This window comes from Adiantum capillus-veneris, chromosome 13 (genome assembly GCF_014529385.1).
Source record: "Adiantum capillus-veneris isolate H3 chromosome 13, ASM1452938v2, whole genome shotgun sequence".
NCBI classification, from domain to species: Eukaryota; Viridiplantae; Streptophyta; class Polypodiopsida; order Polypodiales; family Pteridaceae; genus Adiantum; species Adiantum capillus-veneris.
Genome location: NC_140943.1, coordinates 156,781,256 through 156,803,642, shown reverse-complemented (window position 1 = coordinate 156,803,642; position 22,387 = coordinate 156,781,256). Strand labels below are relative to the sequence as shown.

General features: G+C 41.2%; 1 protein-coding gene across 1 annotated transcript; it reads right to left on the bottom strand.

Moving 5' to 3' along the window:
* Positions 1–964: 964 nt before the first annotated feature.
* Positions 965–4,803, bottom strand: LOC147445149 (protein NUCLEAR FUSION DEFECTIVE 4-like). The gene is made up of 4 exons (XM_086527606.1): positions 4,229–4,803; positions 3,912–4,022; positions 2,202–3,082; positions 965–1,834 (listed from the first exon to the last, which is right to left on the bottom strand). The coding sequence occupies exons 1-4, from the start codon at positions 4,481–4,483 to the stop codon at positions 1,372–1,374; spliced, it is 1,710 nt and encodes a 569-aa protein (XP_086383732.1). The 5' UTR covers positions 4,484–4,803; the 3' UTR covers positions 965–1,371.
* Positions 4,804–22,387: the final 17,584 nt, after the last annotated feature.

The window sequence follows — 22,387 nt, the reverse complement described above, 5'->3', positions numbered from 1 at the left end:
CTTCCTCTAGCAATTCACTGCTCACTTAAAAGGCCTTTAAAAATTTAGAGGTTGGTTCAAAGTGGGCATGGCGAACTTTCCCACGCTACAATTCCTCCTCGAGCATCAGTTTCAAACTCCCCCTTCTCTTCTTGTAATCACAATAACCATAACCAAAGATGGCAATACCCATTTGTGTTTCAAGAATGGATGGACAAGAAACTTCGGATTGGAGTTGAAAAGGTATAGTTGACTTCCTTTAGCAATTCACTCCTCACTTAAAAGGCCTACTAAAATTTAGAGGGTGGTTCAAAGGTCCTCTACATTGGAGGTACTTCTAAGATGTGATTCTGTATTGTTGGACACACTAAACTTATTTTTGGAATGCTAAGCATTGAATTATCCCCTTTATATTTCAAAAATATTCATTTCTTGTTCCTCACTAGCAAGCACCTCTTAGTGCTCCTTTGGGGCAACACAAAGCTTTTTGTAGGTTGTCTATGGAGGCTCGGTGGGCTCTACAATCTCGTCTTTATGGATCATCTACTAGAACTACCAACAGAATGTTATGCTAACTTAAAGTATCAACATGTTGCAAAGATGGTGCTAATGCATGTGCGACCCAAGTTTTGGTTGAAGTCATGGTTTTGAAGTGCAGATTATGCTCTATGAGGCGAGGTTTACATATCCATTTGCTGGAGGAATGGGGTGTTGTGGATACATTGGGCTGTAGAGAGGCAATTGTTTGTGCTAAATGTGTTCCATCTACTCCAAGATCAAGATGACCAATGAGATCAAAAGGTTACATCCATCCATCTATAGAGAGAGAGAGAGAGAGAGAGAGAGAGAGAGAGAGAGATCCTATGTAACAAATGTCACAGATGTCCCAGTTATCAAAATAACGATAATGTCAAAACAACTATACAAAACAGGCATGCCAAGCATTATATCCATAGGCAATGAGTAAAGATGTATGAAGCAAAAATCCAACACGCAAGACCCTACATATTTTTTATAGCTTTGGCAATTATTTCATAAAGACATTGGATGTCCAAGTTGATTAATACAACAGCTTAATCCAAATCTAATGCAACACATCTAACCTTTGTTAGAGGTGAAGAACCACATGGGCATTCGAACCTCACACAACCCATATAGTATCAAAGGAACCCTTCGCAAGCCAAAAAATCACACACCCATACACGCAAATGTACACAGCTCGCTCTCTTCTTCTCTAAGGCATGTTTTAGCATGCCAAAATGGAAAAAGTTCAAAACTGTATCAAAAAAGTTGCAACACCAGCAACATCTTCCCTCACCAAAGAGAAACAGACTGGAAAATCAACAAGGGAAACTGGGAAAATCCCTCCTTTACATGAAAAATAATCCTTTTTCAAGACCAAGTCTCCACAGAATGCTCCATTCTCATTGCCTCCGCCTTCCTCTTGTAGAGGTCTCTGACTCTCCACGAGAGTGCGGAACTCAACAACATACCAAAAGCACAGACACCAACCATGATCCAGCATGTAAGATAGAAGCATACTTGCCCTGTGCATTCGGAGCTTTGCTGCTTCTCGGCCTCTCTGTCATAGAGCGCTCCTGCGACAAACCCAGCTAGAATCGTGGAGCTTGCAGGTGCAGAGAGCGTTAATAAACCAAAAATGGGCCCAAAGCTCTTCAGTCCAAACAACTCTGAAGAGATTGCTGGATTGATGGAAGAGAAGGATCCATAAGATAAACCCAAGCAGATTGTGGCAAAGTACAGGGAACCCTTCCAAGCCATTGCAAAAAGAAATTGTGCTAAGAGCATAATCCCCTCCACTATGATCAGTGTTGTCGGCCTCGGTATACCACTTCTGTTACGCCGAAATGCCTTGTTAAATAAAAGAAGTGAGCTGAATGCATGTGACACAAATCTCTTCAGAGCATACAAAAACAAGCCATTAGCGACTCTTTGTTCAACTGGAAACATGATATGTTACAGGCACAGGCAATGCACAATGTGCCACCATGCATGAATGACTAATAGAGTTGGTTGTATCCAGGTTTGCTAGTATGAGGTAAGCACATCCCAAGGTTGAAGGACCAAAATTATGACTCATGCACACACACACATGATTTGATTGGTTATCAACAATACTCCGTGCATACAGCCAAACCTTTCTTACAACTCCTATACGTTTTACTTACACAGAACGAGGATAAAATTCTGTCTAGGCATACCTTGTCACCACCTCCGACAAGTGACCACCAACCAGATGGCCCAAGTAGCTTGAAATGCTGAAGATCGACACAAACGTCTGTGTATTTTCATATCCTTGAGCTTGAGCCATTTGTCCCAGATTGTCAAGAGCAGTAGAACCAGAACCTAACCCACAGTAAAGGGCAAAAAAGAGCAACCAAAACTCCAGCGTTTGTAGAGCTTGCGAAAGCGTTACCTCCTCCCCTATCTGGAAAGCTTGCCCTCTGGTAACGGGTAGCTCAGTTGTTGCTAGAGTTGGCGGTTTCTCTTCCTTCTGCCACTCCACACTATCATCTTCTAAACCTCCAAGTAAAATTCGTGGTTGACCAGATTCACTGTGAATCAAAGCTTCATTCAAAGGACCCTCAAGGATGGTGCCAGCTTCTCTCGCTTCAACAATCGCCAACACCAATGTGGGGACCAATGGACTAGCTATAAGTACTAGCAGACCCAATATCATGAGTATACTACTCAGGTCACCTGCTGGTAAATTGCTCTGGAAAAAAAGGAGAAACACCATGTACCCTGCAATAAGGAAGCATATGGTGTACAATGTAGCATACATGCGATTTTCCATCCTCTTATCCTCTCTGTGTGTGCGACCAACTGGGCGTACAATTGGGCTCGTGATGAAAGCCACAAGAGCGGGACCAATCGCAACTATAAGAAGGGCAGCTGAGCGATGTGGAGAGAAAAAGGTGCTATATATATGGGAAAATATTGCTCCAGAAAGTCCCTTGAAGGCCTTTAGAACACCCAAAAGGGAACCTCTGCTATCTGGAAAGCTCGGTAAAGCAGACACCACTGCAGCCATATCAAGATATTTCTGTGCATTCGCACCTATAAAAATGAGAATAAAAACCTGCGAAAAACAACAGAATGAGAAGGCATCCCCATTTCTTGGCTGAAAGCAAATCGAAAAATGTTGTAACAACACTTGCATAATCGAGCCAGCTTCAAAAAGATACAAGCAAGGACAGAAAACATAAGAGAATCATTAGTACCACCATAAGCAGTTACATATTAGAATAGTAAAGCAGCAACAAACATATTGAGAAATACCACACACAAGAAGCATGATTCTGAGGGGCAATAGACCCAAGAATTCTGACACACTTCTTCTCAGTGATCAGAAACAATTTGTATTGGATTTCACGGTATCAGGTTTCGATGGAACTAATCTGCCTCCAACGAAGGTTTCAGACTTCTGTTACCTATTCGTGAGTGTCTGTAGGTGGTGTTTGTCTGTACACTCATGTATGTGCAATGTATGTGCCTAATTATATTACTATGTCTGTATTGGTACATAAATGTGTTGAAAAATGCATGCATTATCTATTTGTAGGTAATATGCAAATGATTATACACATTATATGTATATGTATATGCTGGATAAATATCCAGCCACTCACAAAGTCAAAATTGCGGTATAGGTATGCAAATTCTAAATGCCTACATACTCAAAATTGCGAGACGAGGCCCCTTTTGTACCATTGCTAATGAAAAAAAAATTAAGAGGTTCTTGAAGTTTCTAAAGCATTTTCATGTTGGAAGTGTCTGAAGTAATAACCAGGGTTTCAGGTTTCTATTATTCTACTCTTGATTGAAGTCCAATGAACAGAACAAGTTTATGACTGTACAGAAACAAACCCTGGATAATGTAACACATGATGATGAAATATGAGCATTACCGTCCAGAAAGGCGGGGCAGGGATCGTATTGACAACAATAAGCCACAACAAGCCATATCCAATCAAGAACTGGAAGCCCCCCAAAAAGAGAAGACCTCGAGTAGAGAGCACCTGTCTTCAAAACATTGATAGCATTAGAAAAAATTCAGCCTGCCCAAAAATAAAATTTAAAATCACCCAAAATGCCGTAGTTCCCAGCTTCACTAGTGAGATTGAGAAATTCTTGCCCCTACAACTCTTGCAAATCATTGCTGAATTGAGAATAACACCTAATTTCTTGATAAGGACACAAAGAGACAATAGTGACAGAAAAGCACCTGGCTTAAGCAACCCGCAATAATCTCGGCAGCATTTCCAAAATCCTTTGCAACGCCTAGCCTGCTAATCTGATTCTGGTTGTAGGAAAGAGACGACTTGATGGCAGGCGAGAATGTGGCATACATGACGTTGAGACCGGTGCAGGTCTCGACCCATGACGCGCTCACCAACACTAACCATCTGCTATACCAAAGGCGGCGCAGCCATGACGAGGAAGAAGGGGGCGATGGGAGAGAAGTCGAAGAACCTGCCATTACTCTGCAGCTGGGGAAACCCAAATAATTTACTGCACAGAAGAGTGAGAAAGAGGGCGGCGAACTAGAAACGGTGGGTGTGCAGAGGCGGGCGCCATAGCGGTGCACATCATCAGCTCCACATACGGGAATGGGAAGCGGAGCTGCGGCGAGGATGTTGCCGGATTAAAAGAGGAGACAAGTGTCGCTTACTGCTATTTGAGCGCCATTTGATTCCATAAGTAGGCATGGCCAGGCGGGAATAGCTCGCTCAAACTTTATAATCTATCAAGGACTACAGTGACTCTCGACTCGCTCTCTCTCTCTCTCCCAACCCTTCGCTCCGATGGCACCAAAGGCATGACATCTAGTCACCTTTACTGAGCTTGAGTTGCATGAGCAGAAGATAAGGGTGTGGGTAAATCCCTGTCCGATAACTCACACAACTCCACCTAGAGATTACGAGCTGAATCGCCCCAAAACGACCGGGTTTAGTGAGGCTCAGCACTAGGTCGCACCGTTTTCATGATCTTTGCATGATGATCTCAAAACTCTACCTAGAGATTAAGGGCTTAGTCGCCACTCGCTTAGTCGCCCAAGCGAGTGGGTTTAGTGAGGATAAAGCTCAACACCAGGTCGCACTGTTCTCTCGATGAAAGCTCATCGCAAACATAGCAATTGATCTTGTTGGGCTTTCCCTTTTTGATTGGCTACACTTTTCCTACAAATGAGGAGAGAAGTCGCTCAGCTAGAAAATAGCGTGTCCCCTCCATTTCTCCCAGCGCTAACTCTTTCAATTTTCAAGATTGAGCTTTCGGCCTTTGATTTTAGGCAAGGCAACCCCCCCCCCCAACAACAAACCCTACCTTTCCCGGGTGTGACTCAGCTCTAAAGCTCTACTAATTTTCTTAGCGTGAAACCTTCCCTCTATCCATGCCTCTCACTCATGTGAACCCACAATAAGGATCACTCGGCAATTCTGCAAGAATTTACTTTCATAAGATCAACACTACCCTCCAACGTGTGAAACCCTTTCGATATCCTATCATTTAACTGGTCTACAATTTGTAAACCCAATAATTCATGTGCAAGATTCCCAAGGCAAAAGTCTCCCATCTGTGCAACCCAGCCTCACCTAGCCATCACCCCCTCTACACTTGCGCTCGCACTTGCCATCTCCTCCTCTTGCTTCCTTTGAGCCACATGTCTCTTTCTGCCTCTCTTGCAAGCACGTCAGAGGGATGCCACCGAACACATAAAGGCATCCACCATTTGCACCTGTAATCGCTTTTTATGTCTCTTTCTCTCTCCATGTCTCTCTCTTGCAAGCATGTCACGAATGACACTCAAAACACAAAGGCATCCATCGTTGGCGCACACATTACACCTAGTTTGAACTTGCCGATTCACCTAGTTTGAATGTGTCGGTTCTTCGCAAGAGCTAATTGTTGTTGCGTCACCATTGGTGCACACAATTCACCTAGTTTGAACTTATTGGTTCTTCACAAGAGCCCAATTGCACCGCCTAGCAAAACAAAAAATAAATATGTCTCTCTCCCTAGTCCGCATGACATGCGTGCACCTCTCTCTCTCTCTATGTTCGGTCTCACACCTAGCATCTCTCTCCCTCCTTGCCTCTCTCTATCCTTCTTGTGGCATCTCCTCCTTTTTCCTCCTTAGCACTATGTCAAAATCTTCGTAGATTCTTCTTATAAAGCACCTCAAAAAGGATTAGACACACCTATTGAATCGACTTAAGGATGCGGAAAGTTAAGTGTCTCAAGGAGATGAAAGGGGAGTTGCTGAAGGATATGGAAAGTCAAACAATGTAACAATGTAGAGGAAATGAAATGAGGACTCCCATTTGCTTTTGAAAAAAAAATCTTCCACTCGAGTATAACACACACACACACACAAACCAACCCCCCCCCCCCCCCTTTCCCTCTCTTTCTTTAGAGAAAAGGGATTTAGGAGTGCATTCATAGGACTCTATCCATGATGTGAAGTATTGACTCATTGAAAATTTTTCCAATATTTAAGTTTATGAAAGAGTCATTTCATTTAAAGATCTCATAAAGGTTCATTTCATTGAGATGTTTTATTCTTTTCTATTTTTCTATGCTTATAAAACTTACCTTTCCTTATAAAAGCATAAAGATATTCTTTTGTTTTAGTTTATCAATAGGTCCCTTTATATTACTCTTTATATTACTGTTGTTGGACTACATAAGTCCTTAATAAAGGGCTGGATTTGGGGGGCAATCGTACACACAATCTTTTCCATACTTTTTCACTTTATTTTTTACTCAATTTTTTACAATGTTTTCAAGTGTTTTTTTAATTATTTTTTAATGTTTTTAGAATATAATATAATTTAAATCTATATTTTCATATTACATATAAAGCAACTTAAAATTTCAAAGAAGGAGAGACCCTCATGTGTCCCATTTTACGTGTTTGAGAGAGAGAGAGAACATAATTTTAAACAACATTGAAAGAATACAAAAAAGAACTTTGATGTGTGTGTGTGTGTGTGTGTGTGAGAGAGAGAGAAAGGGAGACATTGTTATCTTCCTAGAGCCATTCCAAGGATTACAATTTCATTCTTTTTACAAGTGGACATCCAGATTCACACATACACTTATCTATATATGACTTCGTGTGCACGCGCATGTGTGTGCTAGGAGTAGAGAGAGAGAGAGAGAGAGAGAGTGAGTGCGGGTCACGTTCTAGTCTATAATATATGTGATGCAACTTAAGATTTTTTAGGAAGGAGAGGGCTTCGAGGTCTCATTCATTGCTACATTTCAAAAATACATCTTACAACGAAGCTTGGGACATGTGAACCTTTTGAACTTTCAACATAACAAGCTAGAAAAAAATAGAGTTGACTCCACTTTTTCTTTTAAAGGTAGACTCTACTTTTCCTTTTGAAAGCCAATTGAAGGGTGTCTCAACTTCTTTTTAAAGGCCAATGGTCATAAAATTTTAAATTTAGGGAACTGTTCATGTTCATATGTACTCTTGCAAAAGTTTACCTGTTTATTTCAAGGCAAACTTCGAATCTAGCTAGGATTTTGTAATCTTAGTCCATTAAAGAAACACTAAACCCTAATTTTTATCGAATATCAAACACCACACTTGAATAGCCTCAAAATGGAAGGGCATCTATGTGTGTTTGTGTGTGTGTGTGTGTGTGTGTGTGAGAGAGAGAGAGAGAGGTCTTGAATAGGGTGCTAAATATATATTTTTTCAAAATAATGTTGAATGCAAAAATTGAAAATATATAAGGACACAATAAAAAACTTTTCTCTTTCAGGTCAAAATTTGAAAAATTGCAAATATTTACAGTAAAACTTGCAAAATTTTGCCGATTTATTTCAAGGCGAGCTTGGAATCTAGCCCAAACTACGTAAACTAGTAATCTGACCCACACATTGTTGCGGTCATAAAATTTTAAAAGAAGTCACAAAATCGTGGGTTCCCCAAGGGCTTTGTGGTTCTAAAAGCAAAGGCAAGGCCCCATGGCCTAGGTGTCCCTAACATCATGGATTAGCAACAACTATAGAAAGCAAATTTTAGGACGTGGTCACACGAGGCTCGGTTATAAGTAAGTTGGGCGGATAACTAAGCCTCCTGAGTGAAGCAACTCAGTTCTACTATGCCAAGGCTCTTGTAAGTATGCCAAAATCGGCATAGTTGCAAAGGTCTATTGGTTGTACCTTTTTTTTTGCTTTTTCTAATCTTTGCACATGTTGACGACGTTGTCTGCACCTCTTTGAGAGAGAGAGAGAGAGAGACGGTTACACCGCCATGGCAATTGCAGACCAAATGTTTTGTCACGCATCCAAGCCTAACTATCGGCTCATGGTTGGAGCTCAACCGTCATGTGGCAGCGGCGCAGGTTCAGTTTTGACTTAGTCTTTTTGCACGACCATGGAGTAGGCTCAGCAATCATTGAATTTCTCAAAATAAAGCATAGTAGACACAATTATTAATTACTAATAATTGTGCCTCTCGTAACCACCACCTTAAAGGTGTGGCTTGCACTATGTAATGTTGCTTATGTAGTGTGTACAATGAGGTCAAGCTAGCCAAGGAGTGTTTTGTATGTTGACCACATTCCGTGTGTGTGTGTGTGTGTGTGTGTGTGTGTGTGTGTGAGAGAGAGAGAGAGAGAGAGAGAGAGAGAAAATAGCAAATAACAGATTATGAGATATTAAATCTCTATGAGAGAAAGAATAGCAAATAACAAATTATGAACGTTAGTTTAAATCTCTTTGAAAGAGAGAATAGAAAATAACAAATTATGAGCATTATTTTAAATCTCTTTGAAACAAAGAATAAAATCTCTCTCTCTCTCTCTCTCTCTCTCTCTCTCTCTCTCTCTCTCTCTCTTTTGAGAGAGAATAAAATCTCTCTCTCACACACACACACACATATACACACACACATCCCAAAAGTGTTGCAGTGACTGCTTCAATGTGAGCACCTTGCTTGGCATGTACAGTCTTTACATTTTTTATAAAGGGGCCATATTTTGGTATCCAAGTAAGCTTTTGATAGTGTGTATCATGTCAATGCCAAGGGGCTAATGCATGCTATTTCCCTATGCTCTCATTTTACACCATTGCAATAAGGTCAATGCAATGGGTAATGCAAAAAAAAAAAAAACATGTCTCGTACTTTTATAAGAACCACTATGAGACTTGTCAACTATGTTGTTTAATAGTAAAGAAAGAAGATGTGCAAGAGAAAATGGTATTTTTAGAGGGTTACATGATCTTACTATATTGTCAATATCTATGAATAGCATATTGTTTTATATGAATCATATGTCAGTGGTAGAGTTTAGCGTTCTACTCTTTTTTAAGCATGCAATAAGTCACAACCTATGATCCTTCGTGAAACATCCAAATCCCACATTCCCACCAGCTTATCTGATTCATGCATGTTATTGCAATCCCAATAATATTATAAACCTTCCTCACACTATGTACATCTTGATCTCAATATAGTAGCTCTAATAAACAACAAACACAAATTTTATCATCTTGCCACCATTTCTCCTTTGTGAATTTATCTGATTCATGCATGTTATTGCAATGCCAATAATATTATAAACCTTCCTCACACTATGTACATCTTGATCTCAATATAGTAGCTTTAATAAGCAACAAACACAAATTTTATAATCTTGCCACCATTTCTCCTTTGTGAATTTGTCTATGCCACCATCCATTTGACATATTTTACTCAATCTTTATGACTATATGGCCATGCACATCCACGCTTTGCTACACTTTAGTCCATTTTGATTATAAAAGTGAACTACCGCAAACCTACTTTGCCATATGTATTTCCTCTTATGCCTGCATGAAAATGCATTGGCCTCACTATTGGCTTGAATATGTCACCATGCCTCACATGGACCCCTTACATATTGTCATAACCGATAGCAACATCTGTCGTAAATTTATCCAGTTACAAATACACTAAACCTCGGTTTTTCGTGAACAATGGGCCTTGAATAGCCCCAAAATGGAAAGGCATGATGGATGTAGAAGAGTTGGAAGTTAAGTATATCCACTGTCACTCTTTCACCACCCCAAGGATAGTATTTGACAAAAGGATGGGTGCACCTATCGAAAATTTGTTACATTCTCACGTGGGGCACTGGCATGAGAGAGAGAGAGAGAGAGAGAGAGAGAGAGAAAGAGAGAGTTTTCCCAACAACCTGGCAGCAAACCAAAAGCAATTATATATTGTTTAAAAAAAAAGAGAGTCAATTTTACGATAAGAAATGTTTCATCTACTTATATTGTTTTTCCTAATTGAAGTAATTAAAAAATTAAAAGCATAAATAAAACCCTTCCAATTTTCAGGTTGAATTTTTAAGAATTGTCGGTACACTAAAACTCACAAATTTTATCAATTTTCTTCCTTAGGTTTTACAAATTTTAGCCAGTTTAAAAAAAACTTAACCCTTTGTTTTGCAAACACAAGTCTCTAATAACCCCAAAATGGAAGGGAATGAGAGGCGTTGAAAACCTGGACGCTTAGTACATCCATGGTTACTCTCTCGCCACCTCGAGCACAAGCTATGCACGTGAAGAGGAGAGTGCACCTATCAAAAATCTATTACACCCTCGTATGGAACACCGAGATGTGTGTGTGTGTGTGTGTGTGTGTGTGTGTGTGTGAGAGAGAGAGAGAGAGAGAGAGAGAGAGAGAGATAGAACACCGAGATGTGTGTGTGTGTGTGTGTGTGTGTGAGAGAGAGAGAGAGAGAGAGAGAGAGTTTTCCCAATAACTTGGCAGCCCTCCAAAAGAAGTTACATATTGTTTCAAAAAAAGGGAGTCAATTCTACTATAAGAAATGTTTCATCTACTTATACTATTTTTACTATTTGAATTAATTCAACAAATTAGGGCACAAATAAAGCTCTTTTGATTTTTCGGTTAAAATATGAGGAGTTATCATTATTTACACTAAAACTTGCAAAGTTTATTGATTTTCTTCAAGGCAAGCTTGGAATGTAGATTGGGTTTTACAACCTTAGTCGATCAAAATACAATGAAGTCCAAGTTTTTTGGGAACACAGGTTTCCAATAGACACAAAATAGAAAGGCATGAGAGGTACTAAAAAGTTGGACACCCAGTACACCCACGGTCTACTCTCATACCCCGCTAGCTCTCACCATCTTCAAAGGTGTGTGAGGTCTTGGGTCTCAGACCGTGAGGAAATTGATGTTGTGTTTAATAAGTGTTTTGCTTAGTGCTTGAAGTTTCCATCTTCATTGCACTAGCTAGTATTGAAGGAACACAAAGGATTGTATTGTAAAATGTCCCTCTTGATGGGAGAAACCATAATACAAAGACTTTTGGAGGGGGGACAGGCTCCATGTAAATCCGGTCCTCAACTGTTGTCAATAGCTTAATTTCTCTCTCTTTTGAAGTATTGTTCGTGCTATCTAACTAGGTGTTATAATTTTTGTTGCTCTCTCCACCCAAGCACTCTTGTTATTCTCATTAGGAATCTATTCTAATGAAATGCTCACTATGTTCATGCTACTTTCAGCTACCCACAAGTTACTAGGCCATTAAATGTTACATTGGTATCAGAGCACAAGGTTTCTCTTTTCTTGCTCAAGAAGGGAGGTCCTCAAGCTAGCTATAAATGGTTGGTATTATTAATTGCATGTGAGTAAGTAGAATAGGGATTTTTCAGCCTTGCAGTGCGCCTACCTTCGTGCAGATAACTGGGCATCACCGTCGAGAGCTATGGTCTTAATAGTGGAGTCCTACGGGGCTTGCCTATGGCTTAACCACTATTGAGCTATTAGAAGCTTGACAGGAGCCGGTGATGTTTTGGTGTTGAAAACCCTCTCTTCTATTCTTTGCAATTAATGGTATTCGAGCCACGGGTACAGTAGCTTGAGTGCTTTTTCTAAAGGGGTAAAGAGGAGTAGCAACTAGGGCTTGAAGTGCCAAAGTACACTTTAAAATGTTTACACCTAAAATTTGTTAGAATGGCTGACAATAGTAAAGAGAGTGAAATTAATGTTGATAACTTTGATTTTGCTAATGAGCAGGCTACTAATGATGCCCATATGCTTGTTAACTACCTTGTTTCTAGGCTTCAACAAGCTATGGGCAATCGATTCCTCCAAGTGCAACGACAGCTTCGTGCTCATGGGATTCTCCAAGCTCCCCACCATGACGAGAGAGTACCTAGGAAGCCTCCTTGTGAGACTTCCAAAAGAGGCCTCTCTCTGATTTGGGAAGAAGAAGAGGATCCATACGAAGGGCTCAAAAATTTTCTTCTTGATGATGCATCTCCTTCCCAAAGGAGAATTCAAGAGCCTCCACCGAAGGAACGAGAAAGAAGTGATTCTCCTACCACCTCGGTGGAGATGGATCCACGAAGACGGCGGGCTAAACGCTCTCCATCACCTCCAAAATGGAGAAGATCATCATACACTTCTCCACACCATAATTGAAAGAGGGATGACAAATAGCAAGAGAAGAAAAAGGGGAGAAAGAGGACACCCTCTTCTCCATCTTTTTCATCCTCTTTCTCTTATGAAAGTGATGGTGCAAACAAAGAAGATCAAGGCAAGAAAAAAGCGAGAAAGAGGTTACCCTCTCTCCATCTTCCTCAAATTCTTCATCTTTTGAAGAAAGTGATGGTACAACTTTTGAACCATAAAAAAGACGAGGCCATAGAAAATCCTATGCCGCGTGGAAGAGGTCGTCCAAGCTCAAGAAATTCAAAGAGGGAGGGAAAAGAATCTCTTTCCTTACCTACGATGGCACCTTTGGTGCTACGGACAAAGTCTTGGCCTTTATCCAACAGTTCGATGCAGAATTTGGAGATGAGGGCTTCACGGAGTCCTCTAATCTACGCCATGTAGCTATGCACTTTCAAAAGTCCGCCAGGCAATGGTGGTCTAGCCTACGGGCCAACGGTGAAGCTCCACGAACATGGAAAGCTTTAAGAGCTTCCATTATGAAGCAGTTTTTGGCCACTGATGCCAAATACAAAGTACTCATCGAAGGGTGAAGCTTGAAGCTCTCTCCCTACAAATCCATTCACAAATATGTAGAAAAGTTTTGGGACTTACAACTCAAAGTCACTGTCTTCAAAAAGTTGGATTTTGGAGAGCAAAAGCAAAAATTTTGTGCGGGCTTAACTGAAGAAATGGCAGAGTATGTCAACTCCCAAAGGCCACGCACCATATTGGCGGTCGTACACCATACTACGATGGCTTCTCGAATCAATTTCCAAACAGGGGCTAAGAGAAATTCTAAGCCCACGGAAAACAAGGGTTCCAATGAGCCTAAGGGGAACAACAATGTCCAAAAGTCTCCTAAGGGAAATTCCAACAAAGCTAAGGAGAAGGGATTTTACAAAGGCAAAAATAAACTCTCCTGAAGAGCAAGGATAACCGCTATTTCAAGTGCGGTGAGCAAGGGCATGTGTACCGTGCTTGTCCTAGAAGAACACCCGCCATGAGCCTCCTAGAGCTACCTTGGTTGAAATCTAAGAGGAGGAAACTCACCACAAAGGATCTCCTTTATGCCATGCTTGGGGAAAGGTAAGAGAACATGATGCTTTTATTCTCTTTGACCCTTGTTCTACTCACAATTTCATATCCACAGAGTTGGCCACCAAGCTAGATATATAATCTCACAAGATGGGAGATGTCCTACCCGCAGACGATGCTTTCAAGGGGCAAGAATCTTCAGTCACTCCCTTAATCGGGAAATTGAGGCTCCATGTCCAAAGCTATGTGGACAAAGAGGAGTTCTTTATCTCTCCTCTCAAGCATGAGGATGTAATCCTAGGGGCACCATGGTTTGATCACATGGCTGCCAATGTTAAATTCTCTGGAAGGAGAATCTACTTTAGGTTTAGGGAAAAAGATATGTACATAGATGCCAAAGAATTGGGTAACACCATACCCATTGTACATACGCAAGCTTTCAATAAGTCAATAAAGAGCTCTATTTTCGTGTACATGATTTTTGTTGAAAATTCTCAAAATGAACCTAATATTTTAACAAAAGAAAATAAACACACTCACAAGGAATTAGAGTTATCCAATTTTCTCAAGGGGTTTCAAGATGTCTTTATTGACAACATCCCTTGTGAGCTACCTCCTAAACGAGGCAATGATGACCATGCAATTGAACTTCTTCCAGGAATTTCACCGCCTAAACAAACCTCCTTATAGAGTTTCTCAAGCTCAACAAGAGGAGATTATGTGGCAAGTGCATGAGTTAGTTGAGAAGGACATGGTTAGGCCTAGCTCATCTCCGTTTTGCTCACCTGTGCTATTAGTGCAAAAGAAATACGGCACATATCGTATGTGTGTCGAGTATAGAGCACTAAATAAGATCACTGTCAAGAATAGGTTTCCCGTTCCATGGGTAGAAGACCTATTTGATAAGCAACAAGGATCCACCTACTTCAGTAGGATTGACTTAAAAAGTGGCTATCATCAAATAAGGATAGTTGATCAAGACATTGTAAAGACCGTATTTCGCACTACGTTTGGTCTTTACGAATATATAGTCATGCCTTTTGGCTTGACCAATGCCAAAATATTATGGCCGGACGGCGGCCGGAAAGTGGTCGTAAAACAACCGGTCGGTTGGCCGGTGGCCGGTAGTCAATGGCCGATGGCCGGTGGTCGGAAGTCAATGGCCGGTGGCCGAATTCAAAAGCGGACTTGTCTTCTCAAGGGTGGCCACACATGGGCGGATTGGAGGGTCCGATTTGGACTTATTCGCACAAGGGCGGCTACACATGGCTGCCTCTCATAAGAGAGGGCAACCCTTTTGGCCTATAAAAGGAGGCCATTTCTACACACATTTCATAGTGTGAAGTTGATGCAACAAGGTGAGTGTGAGGTGGTGAGAGTAAAGCAAGGCGGGAGCTCTATCAAGGGTTTAATCCCTTTGTAAACTACTTCTTCTTTTGAAGTGCTAAAGCCATTGAGTGGCTGCTTTCCCGTGGACGTAGCCCACATTGGGTGAACCACGTATATCGTGTGTACTCTCTCTATCTCTACTCTATAATCTCTTGTATGTGAAATCTATCTCTCTCCATTAAGTAATCTACTCAAAAATCTATTTAGCTACGTCTTATTTCCTAACAACTGGTATCAGAGCAAGGTTTGCTCGTAGCTAAATTATCTCAAGGAAAGGATTCCTTGAATTGAGTGGGGTTTATGGCGGAGGAAGGGAAGCTCAAGATTGAGAAGTTCAACGGCAAAAACTACCAACATTGGAAGATGCAGATTGAAGACTATCTCTACCAGAAGGACCTCTATTTGCAACTAGGCGGTCTTGTGAAGAAGCCCGCAACAATGGCAGATCAAGCATGGATTGTCCTTGATCGAAAGGCACTGGGAACAATCCGGTTAAGCTTGGCGTCAACGGTGGCCTTCAATATTTTGGAGATGAAGACCAAGGAGGACTTGATGAAGTCACTCGACGACTTCTACGAGAAACCATCGGCATCCAATAAGGTATTTCTTATGAAGCGCTTGTTCAATCTAAAGATGGCAGAGAATGGTTCAATTGCAGAACACCTAAATGAATTTAACACAAATATAAGTCACCTTCGATCAGTGAAAATCAATTTCGATGACGAAGTGCGAGCTCTCCTTATACTATCATCTCTACCGGATAGTTGGGATAGCCTTGTGATGGCTGTAAGTAATTCTATCTCTGGCACAAATACTCTTAAGTTTGATGATGTTGTGGGTGTTCTCCTAAGCGAGGAAATGCGAAGGAGAAGCACATGAGAATCATCAAGTGCTGCTCTATCAGTGGAAACAAGAGGAAGGCCTAAGGAGAGGTTCAAAAACCAAAAGGGTCGTGATCGCTCAAGGCGGAGCAAGTCACGCACAAAATTAGTTCTTGAATGTTGGAACTGTGGCAAGAAGGACCACGTCAAGAAGGATTGCTAGTCCAAGAAGAAGAAGGAGACAAAGTCTCAAGACAACAAGCCAACATCGGAGGCCAATGTGGTAGGTAAAGTAGAGAAAGATGCTCTAATTCTCTCATTAGACAATGTGTCTAATTCCTGGATAGTAGATTCCGGGGCTTCATTCCATGTGACACCACACAAGCAACATTTCCAAGACTAAACCAAAGGTAATTTTGGGTATGTATACTTGGGAGATGATGAAGCTTGTGAGATTGTCCGCAAAGGTACAGTTTCTGTCAAAACTACTAACGGAAATGAATGGAAGCTTAAAGATGTTAGGCATGTTCCTTCTCTTCGCAAAAATTTAATCTCTACAGGACAATTGGACGATGAAGGTCACAACATTGCATTCGGAAACAAACGGTGGAAGATCTCAAAGAGATATTTGGTGGTTTCCAAGGGAGAAAAAGTCGGTACACTTTACTTGTGTATTGTTAGCACGCAACCTTCAGCTTGTGCAGCAACTACAGAAGTTGACACTGCGGTGTGGCACTACCGACTTGGACATATGAGTGCCAAAGGAATGCAAATCCTTCAAACAAAGAAGCTTCTACCAGGTTTGAAAGAAGTGGACTTAGAGTTGTGTGAAGATTGTGTTTATGGTAAACAAAAGAGGGTAAAATTTCAAAAATCAGGAAATGAAAGAAAAAATAAAAAACTTGAGTTGGTTCATTATGATGTTTGGGGTCCTGCAAGTACACCATCACTTGGTGGCTCATTGTACTATGTAACATTCATAGACGATGTGACTAGAAAAACATGGGTTTATGTCATGAAGAATAAATCCGATGTATTTTCCATATTTCAAAGGTGGAAAGCCTTTGTGGAGAATGAAACAGGTACCAAGGTTAAATGCCTCAGATCCGACAATCGAGGCGAATATTGCAGCCAAGCTTTTGAAAGCTTTTGTGCTAGCAATGGCATTCGGAGGCAAAGGACAACCCCAAGGACACCTCAACAAAATGGGATTTCGGAAAGGATGAACAGGACAATCATGGAACAAGCACGAAGCATGCGGCTACATGCAGGCCTACCGCTTGAGCTTTGGGCGGAAGTTGTAAGTATGTCTGTGTACTTAATCAATCGGTCACCCTCAACAGCATTGGATGGGGGAGTTCTAGAAGAGACATGGACAGGTAAACCTGTGAATTATGCACTTCTCAAAGTGTTTGGGTGCGAGGCTTTCATGCACATAGATAGAAGCCTAAGATCAAAGCTAGATGCAAAGTCCAAAAAGTGTTTCTTCATTGGCTACGGAGAAGGAGACTTTGGGTATCGCCTATGGAATCCTGAAGATGGTAAAATCTTAAGGAGTAGGGATGTAATTTTTAACGAACAAAATATGTACAAAGATTACTTGGAAAGAAAACAAACAAAAGAAATAGGTGATGAGTACATGGAGCTTGAAGACGGTGAAGACTCAAGGACTGCAAACGGTGACAATGTGCAACAACGTCAACCAAATGAGGAGCCTCAACCTATTCCCCGAAGATCTACAAGAGCAAGTAGACCTCTAGAAAGGTTTGTTCCTTCCTTCAACCATCTCTTGATCTCAGATTCTGGAGAGCTGGAATCATACGAAGAAGCTATGCAACATGAATCCAAAGAAGAATGGACGAAGAGCAAGCAAGTGGAGATGGACTCACTACATCGCAACCAAACATGGGAGTTGGTTGAGTTGCCTAAAGGTAAGCGGGCACTTCAAACCAAATGAGTGTACAAGCTGAAGGAAGAAAATGGTGGGAAGAAAAGGTACAAGTCTAGGCTTGTGGTAAAAGGGTTTTCTCAACAGAAAGGTATTGACTTCAATGAAATATTTTCTCCTGTTGTAAAAATGAACTCAATTAGGCTTGTCTTAAGCCTTGTGGGCTGCTCATGATCTAAATCTTGAGCAAATGGATGTAAATACATCATTCCCTCATGGTGACTTAGAGGAGGAAATTTACATGCTTCAACCAAAGGGGTATGAAGTAAAAGGTAAGGAGAAAATGGTTTGCAGATTAAAGAAAAGCTTGTACGGATTAAAGCAAGCATCAAGACAATGGTACTTGAAGTTCGATCGCGATGGATGTTATATCATGGATTCAAAAGATGCAACTCAGATCATTGCGTCTACACGAACCATTTGGGAGATGGGAAGTTCATCATCCTAATGTTGTATGTTGATGACATGCTGATTGCAAGTGCTAACATGTAGGACATCAAAGACCTAAAAGAGGAGCTGTCCAAATCTTTTTCAATGAAAGATTTAGGTGCTGCAAAGAGGATACTTGGTATGAAAATATCAAGGGACAGGACGAAGAAGACAATAAAGCTATCTCAAGAAGATTACATCAAGAAGGTACTAGAAAGGTTTGCAATGCAAAATGCAAAACCAGTTTCTACACCTTTGGCTGGTCATTTTAAACTAACGAAGGATATGTGTCCAAAGACACAAGAGGAGATAGCCTATATGTCTAAAGTTCCATATGCTGCAGCGGTAGGTTCTCTAATGTATGCTATGGTCTGGACAAGGCCAGGCATTGCACATGCATTGGGAGTTGTGAGTAGGTTCATGTACAACCCAGGTAAAGAGCATTGGCAAGCTGTGAAGTGGATACTTAGGTATCTAAAAGGGACAACAACAAATGCTTTGTATTTTGGAGGAACTGATATTTTTCTAGAAGGGTATGCTGATGCAGATATGGCAGGTGACAAAGATACTCGAAGGAGCACTACTGGTTATGTGTTCACGGTTGGAGGCACATCAGTAAGCTGGGCTTCAAAGCTGCAGAAAGTGGTTTCACTTTCTACCACTGAAGCAGAGTATGTAGCAATGATGGAGGCAAGCAAAGAAATTCTATGGCTTCATAGATTCTTAGAAGAGCTTGGATTCAAACAAGATAATTGTGTCTTGTACAGTGATAGTCAAAGTGCTATCCATCTTGCAAAGAACTCAGCCTTTCATTCAAGGACAAAGCACATTGGGGTGAGATATCACTTCATACGCACTCTTTTGGAAGAGAGACAACTAAAGCTAGGAAAGGTGCATACAAGTGAAAATCCTGTAGACATGTTTACAAAGGTGTTCAACAAGGAGAAGTTGAGCTTTTTCTCATCTTCAATCGGCATTCAAGGATAAGAAGCTAGGATGGAAAGCAGTCACAGGTTTGGTTTGGAGATCAGTCTCCAAGTGGGAGATTGTTAAGTATGGAGCGTGATTTAGCCTTGTAATTTTCTGTGGTAAAAGCGCACATTTGTAAGGCCCGCATTATGAGGAGAAGCCATCGTGCGTGAAGGAAAATCACTCAACGGAAACCAAAATTTTCACGGACAAGAATCAAGGGAAACTTTAGAGGCCTCGGGGGCGGAGGCCCCCGAGACTTTTTTTTTCGCCGGAATATTATGGCCGGACGGCGGCCGGAAAGTGGTCAGAAAACAACCGGTTGGTTGGCCGGTGGCCGGTGGTCGGAAGTCAATGGCCGAATTCAATTCAAAAGCGGACTTGTCTTCTCAAGGGCGGCCACACATGGGCGGATTGGAGGGTCCGATTTGGACTTATTCGCACAAGGGCGGCTACACATGGCTGCCTCTCATAAGAGAGGGCAGCCCTTTTGGCCTATAAAAGGAGGCCATTTCTACACACATTTCATAGTGTGAAGTTGATGCAACAAGGTGAGTGTGAGGTGGTGAGAGTGAAGCAAGGCGGGAGCTCTATCAAGGGTTTAATCCCTTTGTAAACTACTTCTTCTTTTGAAGTGCTAAAGCCATTGAGTGGTTGCTTTCCCGTGGATGTAGCCCACATTGGGTGAACCACGTATATCGTGTGTACTCTCTCTCTCTCTCTCTACTCTATAATCTCTTGTGTGGGAAATCTATCTCTCTCCATTAAGTAATCTACTCAAAAATCTATTTAGCTACATCTTATTTCCTACCAATTCAGGCCTCATCGAACCTTTACTGGAGTGTTCTTTGATGATATCATTATCTACTCTAATTCATGAGATGAACACAAGCAACACCTCCAGGTAATATTTCAAGTTTTAAGAGAGAATAAACTTTATGTAATCAAAAGAAAAGTGAATTTTTCTTGCAAGAGATTCAGTTTTTAGGTCACATTATCTTATAGGTATGTGTACATACTATAGACGCTTCATAGAAAAGTTCTCACAAATTGCAGGACCATTACATGACCTAACAAAGAAAAACATTAGATATACATGGTCTGCCAAGGAGAACAATGCTTTCAAAAAGCTTATCTCTCAACCTGTGCTTACACTATTGGATCTCTCAATGCCATTTGAGGTCCAATGTGACGCTTGTGGTGATTGCCTTGGAGCTGTTTTTCTCCAAGAAGGGCACGCCATAGCCTATGAAAGTCGAAGGCTTGACCTCGTTGAGAAAGCTCTAGGCATATATGAAAAGGAACTCCTTGCAGTTCTACATGCCTTAGACTCATGTAAGCACTATTTATTGGGGACTCCTTTCATTCTGCGAACGGATCACCAAAGTCTTAAGTACTTCATGACGCAGACCAAGCTCTCCAACAAACAAATGAGGTGGGAAAATTTCCTTTTCATATTGTTCACATTACTAGCAAGCATAATCAAGTAGCCGATGCACTCTCAAGACGGCCGAGAGTGAATGCAGTTTCCATAGCAACTCACAATGATCTATCTTCTATGATAGATGAGTATGCTATTGATCCCAATTTTAGAGATGTGATTTCAGCCCTTGCATTAGGGAAGAAAGAGGAACCATTTACCTTACAAGATGGTTATCTTCTCTATGGCAATAGACTATGTGTTACTAACTCACTACGTTAGAAAGGAATGTATGAATCTCATGCTCCTCCTTATGAGGGGCATAGAGGGATTCAGTCTACCCTAAAGGGAATTGAAACATATTTCTATTGGCCTACCATGAAAGCAAACATACAAGAGTATGTTTCTAAATGTGTGGTATGCCAAAAGACAAAGTTTGATAGAGGGAAGCAACCTAGATTGCTTCAACCTTTGCCAATCCCTAATTCACCATGGGAGAGAATATCCATGGATTTTATCTTTGGATTGCCTAAGTCTATCCATGGGAATATGGGAATATGGACGATAATAGACAAGTTCAGTAAACAAGCTCATTTTATACCTGTCAAAACGACTATCAAAGCCCATCAAATGGCAACCCTCTTCATTTCACAAATCTTCAAGTACCATGGCTTGCCAATGTCCATAGTGTCGGATAGAGATCCTAGAATGACCAGTGATTTTTGGAAGGGTCTCTTTGAGAATTTAGGGACAAGGCTAAACTTCTCTTCGGCCTATCACCCACAAACGGATGGCCAAAGTGAAATAGCTAACCTAACAATCCTTGATCTACTAAAAGCCTATGTAACGGAAGTAGATCAAAGATCCCAATGGGAGAAGTACTTACCTTTAGTGGAGTATGCCTACAATAACACTGTATATACTTCCATGGGAAAAGCACCTTTTGAGGTAATTGAGGGAAGATAAAAAAGTCCCCAGCTACTTAAGGTACACGGGAAGATCTTCGCTGCAGATGAGTATAGCCGAGACCTACAAGAATCTTTCCAAAAGATTAAGGATGCTATCTCTATCTCAGAGCAAAGGCAAAAGACTACTGCTGACAAGCACAGAAGAGCCCAAGCCTTCAAAGAAAATGATTGGGTCTCTCAAATTTCCCAAGGATCGATTAAGGCACACGACGTGCAAGAATCCTATAGGACAACAAAAGTACTATGCTAAGCTAGCAAAAAGGTACTATGGTCCCTTCCAGATTCTTAAGCCAATCAATGAGATGGCCTATCAACTCAAGTTGCCCAGCCATTGGCTCATACACAATGATTTCCATGTGAGTCTACTAAAGCCTTACAAAGGAGATCCACCTCAAGAACCAACTATTGAAGACCCACCAGAGATCAAGGACCAAGAAGAGGTGTTGCTGTTGGGATTCAGGCCAACTGGCCGAACATCCCACTTACTACTAACCCATCTACTAACTTAACCATGTATACACTTATTCTTTAATACAATAGAATAAGGAGCTGCAAACAGGATAGCGTTGCTGTGCGCTCCACCCAAAGCATGTCTCTCTCTCTCTTTCTCTGTTCTCGCACATGCTTCCCGCGGCACCTTCAACTGGTATCAGAGCAGGGTTTGTGCAGGCCGTTTTCGTGTCCGCACACGCGCACTTTCAAAAGTGCAAACAGGTTTTTGATTTTGGCATCGGCAAATTCAGCGTTCTGAGAGAGTTTTACCCCCCTTTCAAAGTTGTTCGTGCAATTGAAAGCTTCATTAGAGCTACGCTTTAGGAGTTGTATTTTTTCAACTCCACTTTTGCTTCAGCTACAGCTACAGGTACAGGACACATGTGCAGGTTGTTCAGAGACTATTTTGGGATTGTATATAGCCATTTTATGGCTATT